Source organism: Pseudophryne corroboree, chromosome 6 (assembly GCF_028390025.1).
Source record: "Pseudophryne corroboree isolate aPseCor3 chromosome 6, aPseCor3.hap2, whole genome shotgun sequence".
In the NCBI taxonomy this organism is placed as follows: Eukaryota; Metazoa; Chordata; class Amphibia; order Anura; family Myobatrachidae; genus Pseudophryne; species Pseudophryne corroboree.
The window spans coordinates 379,532,863-379,547,229 of record NC_086449.1 but is presented as its reverse complement, the minus strand read 5'-3'; the positions used below and the strand labels follow the sequence as shown (position 1 = coordinate 379,547,229).

The window sequence follows — 14,367 nt, the reverse complement described above, 5'->3', positions numbered from 1 at the left end:
GCCAGGTGAAACAAAATCACGGATAGGCCGCTGCTCACGCCGGCTTATCAGGGCTAATTGGATAGCCACCGGGAAACAATTACCCTCGGTAAATTACAGCAGTTAATTAGATACCCCAATTAGCATTATACATGGGTAGCAGAGTGTCAGGAATTGGCATTGCAGAAGTCTGAAATATCAGGATAATACATCAGCAGAGGGTCAGGAACTCCAGATTGTACTCAGGATTCAGTGTCAGAAGCACACAGATATCAGGACCAGGAAGTTAAGGTTTGCAGAGACAAGAAAGCAGTACCAGGAAGGAATTCAGGATGACAGAAACATGGTAAGGACCAAATGACTGGAACTGCAGCCATGTGACTGCATAATCTCACCAATGATATGGCACTGAGGGGTCTATTTACTAAGCCTTGGATGGCGATAAAGTCGCTGGAGATAAAGTACCAGCTAATCAGCTCTTAACTGCCATGCCACAGGCTGTGTTTGAAAAATTACAGTTAGTACTTTATCTCCAACGACTTTATCTCCATCCAAGGCTTAGTAAATAGACCCCTGATTGTAGAGAGAGACAAAGTTTATTGGCAAGACTGCCAAATTACAATTTACTTAATAGTTTGGCATACTTGTTTTCTTTTTTTATATATATATATATATATATATATATATATATATATATATTATTTGTTTTGTCTGTTCTATTAAGTAATTATAATCTACAAATGGTCCAGAATATAGCAATTTTCTAATCACTCTTCTTTTTACTAAAGTTGGGTACACACTAGACAGATATATTGTTTGTTCGAGTGATGGAGATATATCTGTAGGTCATCGACTGGTGTATACACCCGATATGTCTGAATGACTTACTGTAGTTCACAGACACATCACGTCAGCCCTGCAGAACAGCCGATGCGGATATATCTTGCAGAAATAGGGGCATGTATGCCTGTTTGTATGGCAGACCGTTCCAACCATCCCATCCCAATGGCGTTACAGCTTGACAGGCAAATTCAAATGCCCGCCCAGCTGTGATGTATGACCTGACATATCAAACGGGCAATTGCCAAGTGTGTATGCTTACCTAATCGACAGTTCTGATGGCATGATGGCAGGTTGGTGGACATGCTGTCAAGGTGTGTACAAAGACTTTATGAATGGAGCTAACTGACTAGTCTATGTAATAGGAGCATCACTCTGTATATCTTGGTTTGTTTGATGGAGCTATCCTAATGTCATGTTTTTCTCAGAAAGAAACTGCTACTGCCATAGGGATAAAGGGTGATCATGGTGATATGGGACCAATGGGCCCTCCTGGGCCACCGGGCCCTCCAGGACCACAGGTAATTAAACACAAGGGCAAAATTATTTGGTAGTGCAATTATTTTCTTTAACAATTGTTACAACCACTAATGTGCATGTTTATAGGAGATACTGTTTTACTGATTACTTATTGCTCATATTGCTACAGCAGCACACCTCTCAACCATCCCGATTTTAGCCGGACAATCTCGCTATTTGAGGACTTTCCCGCTTTTCCACCCATGTGCCACAGTGTCAGTAGGTTGGGAAACACGCTGTTACCGCTGCTGCTTTATTCAGCCTTGCTATGCAGTGGTGCTGGAGAATGTGACTGGATGTGTGTGCGGCATCCATTCAGTGCACTGAGGAGGCTGGCCCAGCAGCTGCCAGAGTACTGGTCTCACCCCCAGAGTGACGGGAAAACAGGGGTGTGACATGTGGTCACTCCCCCAAAATGGCATTATTCAGGGGGTGTGGCCTAAGGAAACAGAAGCCATACACCCTTTTCGGCCACGTGTACTTTATGCTGTGTTGGTGTCCCGATCACTTAATATAAAATGTTGGGAGGTATGCAGTATTGTTTGTGTGACAACAATGTGCCTGATACTGAGTAGGGAGTAAAGTAAGAAAGAGCAAGTACTGTAGCTGCACCCGGACAAACCATGTTGCAGTGCAAGGGGTGCAATTACATATTTTGCAAGTTGGGTGAATATTGGCTGCTTTTGCATGTAGCTCAGAAATGCTATACAGCTTTATTTTACACTTCAATTTAGATCTCAGTTTGTACGGTATCCTGTCTTTAGGTATACAGCACTTAGGTCGACACTCATTAGGTCAACCACTATTGGTCGGCATGCACTAGGTCAACTTGGTCACTAGGTCGACGATCAATGTGGGCTACGATTGGAAATAGTAACCTGTGCCTAGTGCAGCGAGGCACCTTGTGCGAGGGAACTTGATGCACTAATTGGGGTTCCTGGTCACTTTACGAAGAAAACGACAACAAAAAATATATTTAAAAAACTCATGTCGACCTTTTCCCATGTCGACCTAATGACCGTGTTGACCAATTTCAGATGTCGACCTAGTCACTGTCGACCAATGGTCATCGACCTAATGACTGTCGACCTAGTTACGGTCAACCCTATGATCCACACCCGTTTGGACACACCCCACCCAAATCTAAATCTCTCTGCACATTGTAAATCTGCCCCACCTGTAGTAAAACATGGTTGTACCCAGATACACATTTACTTGCTCTTTCTTACTTTATGCCCAACTCAGAATCAGGCCCAATATTTGAAAAAGTAATGTGAGTCAGGGAGATTGCTACTATGTCAGGGAGTCACCCTGACACACAGGGAGAGTTGGCAAGTATGCATATTTTACAAATAGTGGCTTAATCATCTAAACAGAATGTCAGAGGTTTGTACTTGAATGTCCTCTGCGGAAAATAATTTGACATTCACCGTGAAGATATCTCAGTGTTGCTGCACAATGGGGGTAATTCCGAGTTGTTCGCAGCATCAAATTTGTTAGCAGTTGGGTAAAACCATGTGCACTGCAGGGGGGGGCAGATATAACATTTGCAGAGAGAGTTAGATTTGGGTGGGTTATTTTGTTTCTGTGCAGGGTAAATACTGGCTGCTTTATTTTTACACTGCAATTTAGATTCCAGTTTGAAAACACCACACCCAAATCTAACTCTCTCTGCAAATGTTATATCTGCCACACCTGCAGTGCAAATTGTTTTGCCCAACAGCTAACAAATTTGATGCTGCGATCAACTCGGAATTACTCCCAATGTGCTATGAATAGATACTTTTCTCTCTCACTAAGAGAAACACAACTAAATATAACTATGATATGCTTCTGAAATCTGCATGTATTTTAATTGCACTCTTTTTGTTAAGGGTGCTTCTGGGAAAAAAGTCGAAATGAAGGTAAGAAAATAATTCACTATAATTTATTTATTAACAGTTTCTTATTAACAGTTTCTTATATAGCGCAGCATATTCCGTTGCGCTTTACAATTAGAACAACAGTAATAGAACAAAACTGGGTAAAAACAGACAGACATAGAGGTGGGAAGGCCCTGCTCGCAAGCTTACAATCTATGGGGAAATAGGCATTGATACACAAGGATAGATACTACCTATTGCATAATAGTCCACCAGATTGCTAGGTTCTTAATGGGTTGTATGATATGATCACCCCACAATGTTGGCCAAGTGTCAGGAGGGTGTGAGAGTAAAGAAAGACAAGATATGTGATGTTATGTGCACTGTACAGAGAGGATGTAATTAGATAGGGAAGCACTGACGGTTATGTGGGTGGATCTGGAATTTGATAGGCTTGTCTAAAGAGGTGAGTTTTCAGGGAACTTTTAAAGGTTTGGAGACTAGAGGCGAATCCTATTGTGCATGGGAGGGCATTCCACAGAGTGTGTGAAGCCCGGATAAAGTCCTGTAATTTTGAGTGTGAACAAGTAATGCGTGTGGATGAGAGACGCAGATCTTGTGCAGAACGGAGAGGTCGGGTAGGGAGATATCTTGAGATGAGTGAAGAGATGTATGTTGGTGCAGTTTGGTTAATGGCCTTGTATGTCAAGTAAATGTATTTTATATTTAATACGGTAGAATACTGGTAACCAATGGAGGGACTGACAGAGCGTATCTGCAGATGATGAATGTCTAGTGAGGAAGATTAGCCTCGCAGCTGCACTCAAAATGGATTGTAGTGGTGAGAGCGTATGTTTGGGAAGAGGAAGACCAGTCAGGAAACTATTACAATAATTAATGCAGGAGATAATGAGAGCATGGATCAGAGTTTTTGCTGTGTCTTGTGTAAGATATGGTTGTATTTTGGATATGTTTCTTAGATGTATGTAACATGATCTTGAGAAAGATTGAATGTGGGGAACAAAGGACAGTTCAGAGTCAAGAATGACACCTAGGCAGCGAGCTTGTGGGGTAGGGAAGATTGCAGAGTTCTCAACAGTGATAGAGATATCAGGTTGGTAACTACTATTGGCCGGTGGAAATATAATTAATTCTGTTTTGGAAATATTAAGTTTGAGATGGCGAGATATCATCCAAGATGAAATGGCAGAAAGGCATTCAGTGACACGGCCCAATACAGATGGTGACAAATATGGGGAGGATAGGTAGATTTGAGTATCATCCGCATACAGATGATACTGAAATCCGAAAGAGTTGATTAGTTTGCCAAGAGATGTGGTATAGATAGAGAAAAGCAGAGGACCTAAGACTGAGCCTTGCGGTACTCCAACTGAGAGAGGTAGCGAAGGAGAGGTGGAATCAGAGAAACGAACACTGAAGGAGCGATTAGATAGGTAGGATGAGAACCAAGAAGGGCTGTGTCCTGAATACCTAGGGATTGTAGTGTTTGTATGAGAAGAGAGTGGTCAACAGTGTCAAAAGCAGCAGAGAGATCAAGGAGAATAAGTAGTGAGTAATGGCCTTTAGATTTAGCAGTGACCAAATCATTCACTACCTTAGTCAGTGCTGTCTCTGTGGAGTGTTGGACACGAAATCCTGACTGAAGTGGGTCCAGTAGGCTGTGTGAGTGAAGGAAGTATGTGAGGCGAGTATATGCAAGTCTCTCAAGTAGCTTGGAGAGGCATGGGAGCTGAGAGATTGGACGGTAGTTTGAGAAAGAGTTAGGGTCAGAGTTTTGTTTTTTCAGAATGGGAGTGATCACTGCATGCTTGTACAGAGAAGGAAAGATACCAGTAGACAGAGAGAGATTACAGATTTTAGTTAAGGTTGGGATGAGCACAGCAGACAGATCTTTACTAATTTGTGAGGGTATAGAGTCAAGGGGAGAGGTAGTAGAGTAGGCAGATGAAAAGAGTGCAGATACTTCATCTTCATTTGTAGGATCAAATGAAGAGAAGGTGTTAGAGGGTTCAGGCAGGGAATTGAGCAGGTCACTTGCTGTAGAAGAGCATACCATTTCATTTCGGATCTTATCAATCTTGTCCTTGAAATAGGAAGCAAGATCTTGCATACTGACTGTGGCTGGTGGGTTGGGTGAGGGAGGATCAAGAAGTGATTTAAATGTATTAAAAAGTCTCTTGGGGTTAGAGGCTTGAGCAGAGATGAGAGATTGAAAATATGTTTGTTTGGCAGTGTCCAGAGCATTACGATAAGAGTGGAACACAGTCTTATATGTGAGAAAGTCACTTGAACTACGAGATTTGTCTAGTGTATTTAGAGTGCCACGGTTGACATCTAAGTCTGCGTGGAGTGTGATGGGTAGCCGGAGCCACTTCATCAAGTGCTGTTTCTAGAGTTTGGTTAAGGTGTGACAAAGCAGTCTCAGGAGAGGTGAATGTAGAAATTGGTGAAAGCAGTGGTTGCAGTGAGGTAGATAGTTGTTGAAAATTAATAGCTTTAATATTTCGCGGGTTAGAGGCGGCTTGGTAGACTTCAGGGACATTGAGTTTGAAGTAATGGAGGAGAGCATGCAGGTGATAAGGTTGTGAACTGAGAGAGGGAAAGGAGTGTTAGTGAGTTCAGAAACAGAGCATAGTCTAGTGAATACAAGTTCAAGGCAGTGGCCCTCCTGATGAGTAGGGGAGTCAATCCATTGGGGGAGGCCAAGAGAGGAGGTTAGAGAGAGTAGTTTAGAGGCATGGGGAGATTGTGGACTGTCAATAGAGTTATTGAAATCGCCCATAATGATGGTGGAGATGTCAGAGGATAGAAAGTGAGGGAGCCAAACAGAAAAGTCTTCCAAAAACTTTTTGGGTTGCCCAGGTGGGCGATAGATACCTGCAACACGCAGAGGGGTTAAAATCCTAATAGATTGTACTTCAAATGATGTAAATGCGAGTGAGGGAACAGGTGGTAAAATGATGTGTGTGTAAGATTTGGACAGTAATATTCCAACCCCACCTCCTTTACAGTTACCAGGCCTGGGGGTGTTTGTGAAGTGGAGGCCACCATATGACAGTGCTGCAGAGGAGGCAGTGTCTGATTGTGTTTGCCATGTTTCTGTTATAGCTAGCATATTGAGTTTTTTTTCCTATGAAAAGGTCATGAATAGATATTAATTTGTTGCAAACAGAGCATACATTCCATAAAGCACATTTTAAGGGCCCTACACACTGCGCGATGTGCCGCCGAGCTGCCCGACTGTGAATATGGCCAACGGGCGACCCAGCGGTGGGGGAGCAGTGACAGGGGGAGTGAAGGTTCTTCACTCCCCCGTCACCCGGCTCCATAGCAGTGCAGGCAAATATGGACGCGATCATCCATACTGGCCTGCATGCACAAGCGACGGGGCACCAGCGATGAACGAGCACAGGGCCGCGCATCGTTCATCGCTGGTTCCTCCACACTGAAAGATATGAACGGTATCTCGTTCATTAATGAATGAGATCGTTCATATCTTTCACTCATGTCCCCCAGTGTGTAGGGCCTATTAGTGACTTGGAGGAAGATGGGAGACATGTGATGTTGATAAGGTTTGTTGGATTTATATTCCATTGTGAATCAGCTGAATGTGAATGTGGTATGTGGATGGGACCTGGATTTGGGGATATGTCACCAGCTAGTAGAAGCAGAAGAAGAGAGAGATAGGTATAGCTGGGGGAGGTGTGTGATAGTTTCTTATGGTGACAGGTTGAGGATGTGACAGTTAGTGTGCATAGATAGGTTAAAAGCTCAGGAGTGTTAATAAGCGGGGAATGAATTAATGAGGCTGCAATGTGTGCAGAGCGATTAATAACAGGAATAGTAAAGGACAATGTCATTTTATAGAGGATACCATGAAGTGCTATTAGGAAAAACAGTTTGTGGTGCATGGTATTTTTAAAGATAAAAGTATAGATAGGTAAGTGCTTAAGGATAATGCAAGTTAAATGGTGACATTACCTGGTTTCCAATGTTTTTCAATGTTTGTTCAACTGTTAGTTTAACTGTTCTTTTACAAGTTTCCTAACTTTGTAATTTCCAAACTTCATATATTTCTAAACTCAGACAACTGCCCCCTCAGACAACTGCCCCATAACTAAATGCTAATTATACAAATTATTTTGATTGATTGCAATGAAATGTAATGGCTGATTGATTGTAGCTGAAATGTAAGTTTTACTTATCAGAAATAAACATATGGAGCTCATTTACATCCTTCCAAACACTTACTGATGTGGAAATACCATGTTATATTAATGGAATAATCATAATATATCCACTGCAAAAGCGATTCAGACAATCTCCCTTTATTAATCCCCAATTAGATCACTCATTTATTATTGGCCTGTTTGACACGTGCCATAATTTTTTTCTATGACCTGTATCCTAAAATGGAGCAACACTCAACAGCTGGAGCTGTTTACTGTGCTTGTCGGCTGTTTACTGTACTTGTTGGCTACAGCTCATCCTACCCCCGTGAACCTCCTCCTACCCTACGACTTTACTAGTGATCAATTCAGGAGGGTGGCCGGTCATCTAATCCTCTGCTCAGGGACGAATTGGGAGATAAAAGTGGCCCTGGAAAAATTTCTAGAAGTAGCCTTGTGGGCGGCACCAAATCAACTGTAGGCGGGACCAATACCAAAGTAGGCGGGATTACTGCTTTAAAATGTAATGTAGGTGGAGTTACACCAACAAAAGGCAGAGCATGTCATAGTAGCTAAACCTAACACATTAAAAAGTGTAGATGGTATTGTGTTGTAGCAGAAGTAGTTAAGAAATTAAAACTGGGGTGACATTTAATCCTGCGCACACTCATTAAATACATTTTAAAGCAATTATAGTTACTTCATGCTATACTCTATTACAGTGGTTCTCAAACTCGGTCCTCAGGACCACAAACAGGTCACGTTATGCAGATAATCAGGCATGTGAGCAGGTACAGATGGAGCCACACTCATCTTGGCTTCTCTGCTGCGCCCAGGTGCACCATGGTTTATTAGCATAAGCCTTTCATCTAGTGTTCTCAGCTGCAATACAATACAGAGAGAACAATACAGCGAGGGGATTAACTCCAACTGCCCTGGCTCCATCCTGTTAAAGGCATAGATGAGGAGGGCTCCATCTGTATATTCATTACTCACTAAACACATTTCAAAAGATGAACAGGTGGAGCTAATTATTTCACTTGTGACTCTGCGAGAAGACCTGGAAAAGATGCACTGTTTGTTGTACTGAGGACCGAGTTTGACAACCTGTGCCCTAGGTACCATGATAGAAAGTTTGGGAACCACTGTGTTAAGGCATTTTAAAGCGAGAGAGAGACAGTCCTGATGTATAGATGGCTATACCAGCCGGGATGATTAATAGGTAACCTTTGCTAGTGTCTTCTCTGCGGTGTTAGGCTCCCCTCTCCCACATTTCTGGTACGGTGTGCAGTGGTGATGGTACAGCTCCTGCTGCATTTGCTCTGCCCAACTCTGCTGCATGTTTCCTGGGTGCTGGAATGCACTATGGAGCGCACAGTGGCTTCTTCCGGCGCTCCAGGTCTCCGCAGTCTTAATTTGCTTTTAATAAGGTCATGTACTTAATTTGCGGACCATTATTAGGCGCTGCATTATTAAAACATTATTAGGCGCTGCAGTCCTTGTTCCAGCGGCCCTTGTGAACTTCGAGAGCCGGTACAGGTGTCTCTTTTAACCCCCATGTTGCCGGGCCTAAAAATAGATCATCCCCTCCTTTAGAACTAAATAACTCCCCTCTCTCCAGATAGATCATCTCCCTTAGTGTAGAATAGTCCCCTAGCACAGAATAACAAGTTAGATCATCTCCGCTACAGAATATCCCTAATCATTGCAACCCTACACACACACACACACACACACACACACACACGCACACGCACACACACACACACACACACACACACACACACACACACACACACACACACATTGGTCATTGGACGAAGTGGAAATTTTGGAAAGTGGGGGTATGAAAAAGTGAAGGTTGCAATTATGCGTGCCCCTTCGGAAAAGGGCCGTGGCCACTCAAAAGGGGACGTCCTTTAGTGTAGTTTACCACACCATATACCCCTTATACACATTATGCACCCCATAATACTATCATTATGCACCTTATACTATCTAGTACTGGTGCACCTTTCACATTATACCACACAGAATGAGACAAAATTCACAGTATGCCACACAGTATGAGCCAAAATTCACATTATAGCACATGGTAAGAGCCAAACTTCACATTATACCACACAGAATGAGCTGAAATTCACATTATAGCACACGGTATGAGCAGAAATTCACATATGCCACGTGGTAAGATCCACGGTAAGGGGAATGGCAAGATGCAAGCGGTGCCGGCGTGCGTGAAGACGTCATGAGGAGTGACGTACAGCGACCGGCTTCCTGGCTGAGAGACTGTCAGTAAGGGCCTGGCAGCGGCGGAGTCTTCCAGCAGGGGTGGAGGGGGTGGGGTGATGTTTGAGCCAGCAGGGGGGAGGGATGCGATTATAACTGTGCCGCTGCGGATGGAATCTTCCTGTAGGCGGGGGTGTATGATTTTCAGTCGGCGGGGGTGCGATCGTAACTGTAGTGCCTGGTGCCGGACAGCAAAGAGAGCACTGCAGTTACGATCGCACCCCCGCCGACTCAAAATCATACACCCCCGCCTACAAAAAGATTCCATCTGCCGTGGCACAGTTACGATCACACCCAACCACCCCCAGCAGGTGCGAGTGCGCCGCGGCCGGGTCCGTGCTGTCTGACAGCGTGGAATGCAACATGCGGGATAGGTCACATTGTAGGAATGCCGCTCCAACCACCTTGTGGTTTACATTACGCAATGCATACATTTAATAAGACTCCCAGATATATTACACCTCACACCTCATACTCCCAGATATATTACACCTCACACTTTCAAATATTATATAACACCTCATACCCACAAACATATGACATCTCATACCCCCATACATAATATTACACCTCATAATCCCAGACATAATTGTACACCTCACACCCGAAAACAACACTTTACACCTCATACCTCCAGACGTAACATTACACCCCATACCTCATATCTACAATATATCTCTCCTGACAGCGGCCACAGCGCTCACAATCAGCCTGGTGATGTGGAGGGGTGGCGGGCCGGCTCTCCTGATAGGCCACTTGAATCTAGCATCAACCCTCCTGATAGCGGCCAATGGCCGCGGCTCCCACAGGCAGCCTGGTGATGCGAAGCGGAGGGGAGGTGGTGGAGAAGGGCGGGCCGGCTCTCCTGATAGCGCCCAGTGGCCGCGTCTCTCACAAGGAGTAGGGTGACGCGAAGGGGGGGGGGGGGGGGGGGGGGGCAGGCCGGCTCTCTTGATAGTGGGCAGCGGCCGCGGAGCTCAGAATGTAGAAGCAGGTGAAGGGGACGGGCCATAGAGGGCAGGCGGCCGTGCACTCCAATCGGCCCACCGGGATATTCCCCCGTAGCGGCCGTTGCCAATCCGGGCCTGCCTCTGCTCCACTGTGACCCCAGGTGCTACAAAGTAAGATGCCAGCTTCACAACATCACTTTACTGCACTGGGGTCACAGCAGGAGCACAGCGATCAAATGACCGGCTGCCCTCACCGGCAGACATGGAAGGCTGTGCAAGAGTTGGGGAACCAATGGGAAGTCCTGGTAACACTATCTGGAGATAGCATTATAATCACAGTGCTCCCTCCAGTATTATTTTACAATGTTTCTTAATTCGGATACATTGCATCTGCCATTTCAAGTATGGAAAATGTGATCTGATTACTGAAAAAATGCGAATATAACGGCTTGAAGGAGAATTTTGTAATTCTCCTCTAATTACCCTTTAGTACAATCAGCCGATACTAAAATAATGTGAAAAGGGTGAGTACAGATTTGGGCACATGGTAGCAGAAATGTAAGAGGAGTTACTGGATGGTGACTGAGTGGTAACATGCACAGAGGACTACAAATGGGGGCAGACCTTTGCCATACAAACAACCATTTGACAACTTTTAAGAGCCCTAATTACTTTGATTTTGCCAACTAATATATGTCTATACTTTTGGGGTACAGGCTGATTTCTCCATTTTTCCCCACACTTAACACAGCTAACATCATAGAAAACTACCACACAACCACTTTTTACAACTGCATTGAGCATTAAGCGTGTTGCTCATACTGTATATGTGCTAAGTGAACATAGGTGTTTCTATAATAGGTACAATGTGTGCAGTGCACACGGGCCCCTGGGTCTAGGAGGGTCCATACCACACACAGACCCGATCGCACGCTAGCTTTTTTTTGCAGCGGTGCGATTGGGTCTGAGCTGCGCATGCATGTGCACCGCAATGTGCAGGCACGTCGGCCGCCGGCGACGGGGATTGCCGGACAGAGATGGATTTTACAAAGAAAGCGATCGCGCCGGTGATCGCAAGAAGATTGACAGGAAGAGGCCATTTTGTGGGTGGCAACTGGCCATGTTTAGAGAGTGTCCGGGAGAACGCAGGCGTGCCCAGCCATTCGGACGGAGGGTTTCTGACGTCAGCATCGGTCCAGATCGTAGCAGCGGCTGAGTAAGTCCTGGGCTGTGCAGTGACTGCACAAACTTTTGTTTGTGCAGCTCTCTGCACATCCGTTCGCACCCCTGCACACCGATTACCCCCTCCCATTGTCGGCGGCAATTACCTGGTCGCAGCAGTGCAAAAATCGCCTGCTTGCGACCAGGTCTGAATGAGGGCCACAGTGCACCGATATTGTTTTTATACTCATCTTCCCAGAGTCCAGCGTCAGGCACTGCAGCTGCAGCAGCTGCTGAAAAATATCACTCCCGAAAAGGGCCGCCATGCATGTGCAGTAGATAATTAGTCTCCAGACCAGGGTGGGCACCATGTTTCCGGAGACCTGCGCACGTGCAGAAGATTCTGACACAGTGTCGGAGACTACAGCACAATGCCAGAGTCTACGGCACTGTGGAGAAGAGGGGGCCCACCCGGAGTCTGCCTCTCTTAAAACGCCACTGTAAGTGAAATTACTGTACGATAAGTGCATTAATTGAAGCTGTGGTAAACAAAAATGTTTACAGCTGCGACTTGAATTCCACCTAGAGATTAGCGGGTTCGGTTCTCAGAGAACCGAAACCCTGCCGGACTTTGCCTTCTGAGTTCTGTTCCGAGCCAGGCTCGGGTTTTCCCGCCTGACTCGGAAACCCGAACGCGGCAATACGTCATCATCCCGCTGACGGATTCTCGTGGGATTTGGATTCCATATAAGGAGCCGCGCGTCGCGGCCATTTTCACTCCAGTCTCGTAGAGTGTATCGAGAGGACGTGTCCTCAGTGTTCAGTGTCTATGTGGGGGCGGGAAAGTGGGGTGGCGAGTCTTGTGCTGTGCAGTGTAGTCAGTGTATTGTGCTGCATCAGTCCAGTCAGTCACAGTGTTGGTGTCCTCTGCTGCCATATATCCAGTGTAGCTGTATAAAGTGGTGCTGTGTTGTGCTGTCCAGTCCAGTGTAGTCAGTGTATTGTGCTGCATTAGTCCAGCCAGTCACAGTGTTGGTGTCCTCTGCGGCCATATATCCAGTGTAGCTGTATAAAGTGGTGTTGTGTTGTGCTGCATCAGACCAGTGGTAGTGTCCTGTCCATCAGTCATTCCAGTGACGATATACGCTGCTGCTATATGTCCACTGCTACAGTATTATAATAATTATAACAACAACCACAAGTCCCTTACAGTGTTGTTGTGTTGTGCTGCATCAGACCAGTGGTAGTGTCCTGTCCATCAGTCATTCCAGTGACGATATACGCTGCTGTTATATGTCCACTGCTACAGTATTATAATAGTTATAACAATAACCACAAGTCCCTTACAGTGTTGTTGTGTTGTGCTGCATCAGACCAGTGGTAGTGTCCTGTCCATCAGTCATTCCAGTGACGAGGCAGTCACAGTGGTATACGCTGCTGCTATATGTCTACTGCTACAGTATTATAATAATTATAACAACCACAAGTCTCTTACAGTGTAGTTGCATTAGACCAGTGGTAGTGTCCTGTCCATCAGTCATTCCAGTCATTCCTGTGCCGCATATTGTCTTATATGACTCCCAAAAAATAATGGAGAACAAAAATTTGGAGGATAAAATAGGGAAAGATCAAGAACCACTTCCTCCTAGTGCTGAAGCTGCTGCCACTAGCCATGACATAGATGATGAAATGCCATCAACGTCGTCTGCCAAGGCCGATGCCCAATGTGATAGAAGTGGGCATGTTAAATCCAAAAAGCCAAAGTTCATTAAAAAGACCCAAAAAAAGAAATTTAAATGGTCTGAGGAGAAACGTAAACTTGCCAATATGCCATTTACGACACAGAGTGGCAAAGAACGGCTGAGGCCCTGGCCTATGTGCATGGCTAGTGGTTCAGCTTCACATGACGATGGAAGCCCTGATTCTCCCGCTAGAAAAATGAAAATAGTTAAGCTGGAAAGAGCACAGAAAAGAACTATGCGTTCTGAGATGGTATCACAAATCCCCAAGGAGAGTCCAAGTGTGTCGGCGGTTGCGATGCCTGACCTTCCCAACACTGGACAGGAAGAGTTGGCTCCTTCCACCATTTGCACACCCCCTGTAAGTGCTGGAAGGAGCACCCACAGTCCAGTTCCTGATATTGTAATTGAAGATGTCACTGTTGAAGTACACCAGGATGAGGATATGGGTGTTGCTGGCGCTAAGGAAGTTGACGATGAGGATTCTGATGGTTATGTGGTTTGTTTAAGTAAAGCATCGGGGGAGACACCTGTTGTCCATGAGATGAAGAAGCCCATTGTGATGCCTGGGCAAACTACCAAAAAAGCCACCTCTTCGGTGTGGAATTATTTCTCCACAAAACCGGACAACAGGTGTCAAGCCATCTGTTGCCTCTGTCAATCTATAATAAGTAGGGGTAAGGATGTTAACCACCTAGGAACATCCTCCCTTATACATCACCTGCTGCGCATTCATCAGAAGTCAGTGTCAAGTTGTGAAACTTTGGGTAAGAGCGTAAGCAGTCCACTGACACCTAAATCCCTTCTTCCTCCTGTACCCAAGCTCCTGCAAGCCACA

At 45.2% G+C, this 14,367-nt stretch overlaps 1 protein-coding gene across 1 annotated transcript in view; it reads left to right on the top strand.

Annotated features, from left to right (window-relative positions):
• Positions 1 to 14,367, top strand: part of LOC134934577 (collagen alpha-1(VII) chain-like) — an 817,258-nt gene that overhangs the window by 286,739 nt on the left and 516,152 nt on the right. Inside the window, exons 61-63 of the mRNA XM_063929986.1 lie at positions 140 to 325; positions 1,248 to 1,340; positions 3,213 to 3,242. Coding sequence (XP_063786056.1) covers positions 140 to 325; positions 1,248 to 1,340; positions 3,213 to 3,242 — 309 coding nt within the window. The remainder of the gene's footprint in view (positions 1 to 139; positions 326 to 1,247; positions 1,341 to 3,212; positions 3,243 to 14,367) is intronic.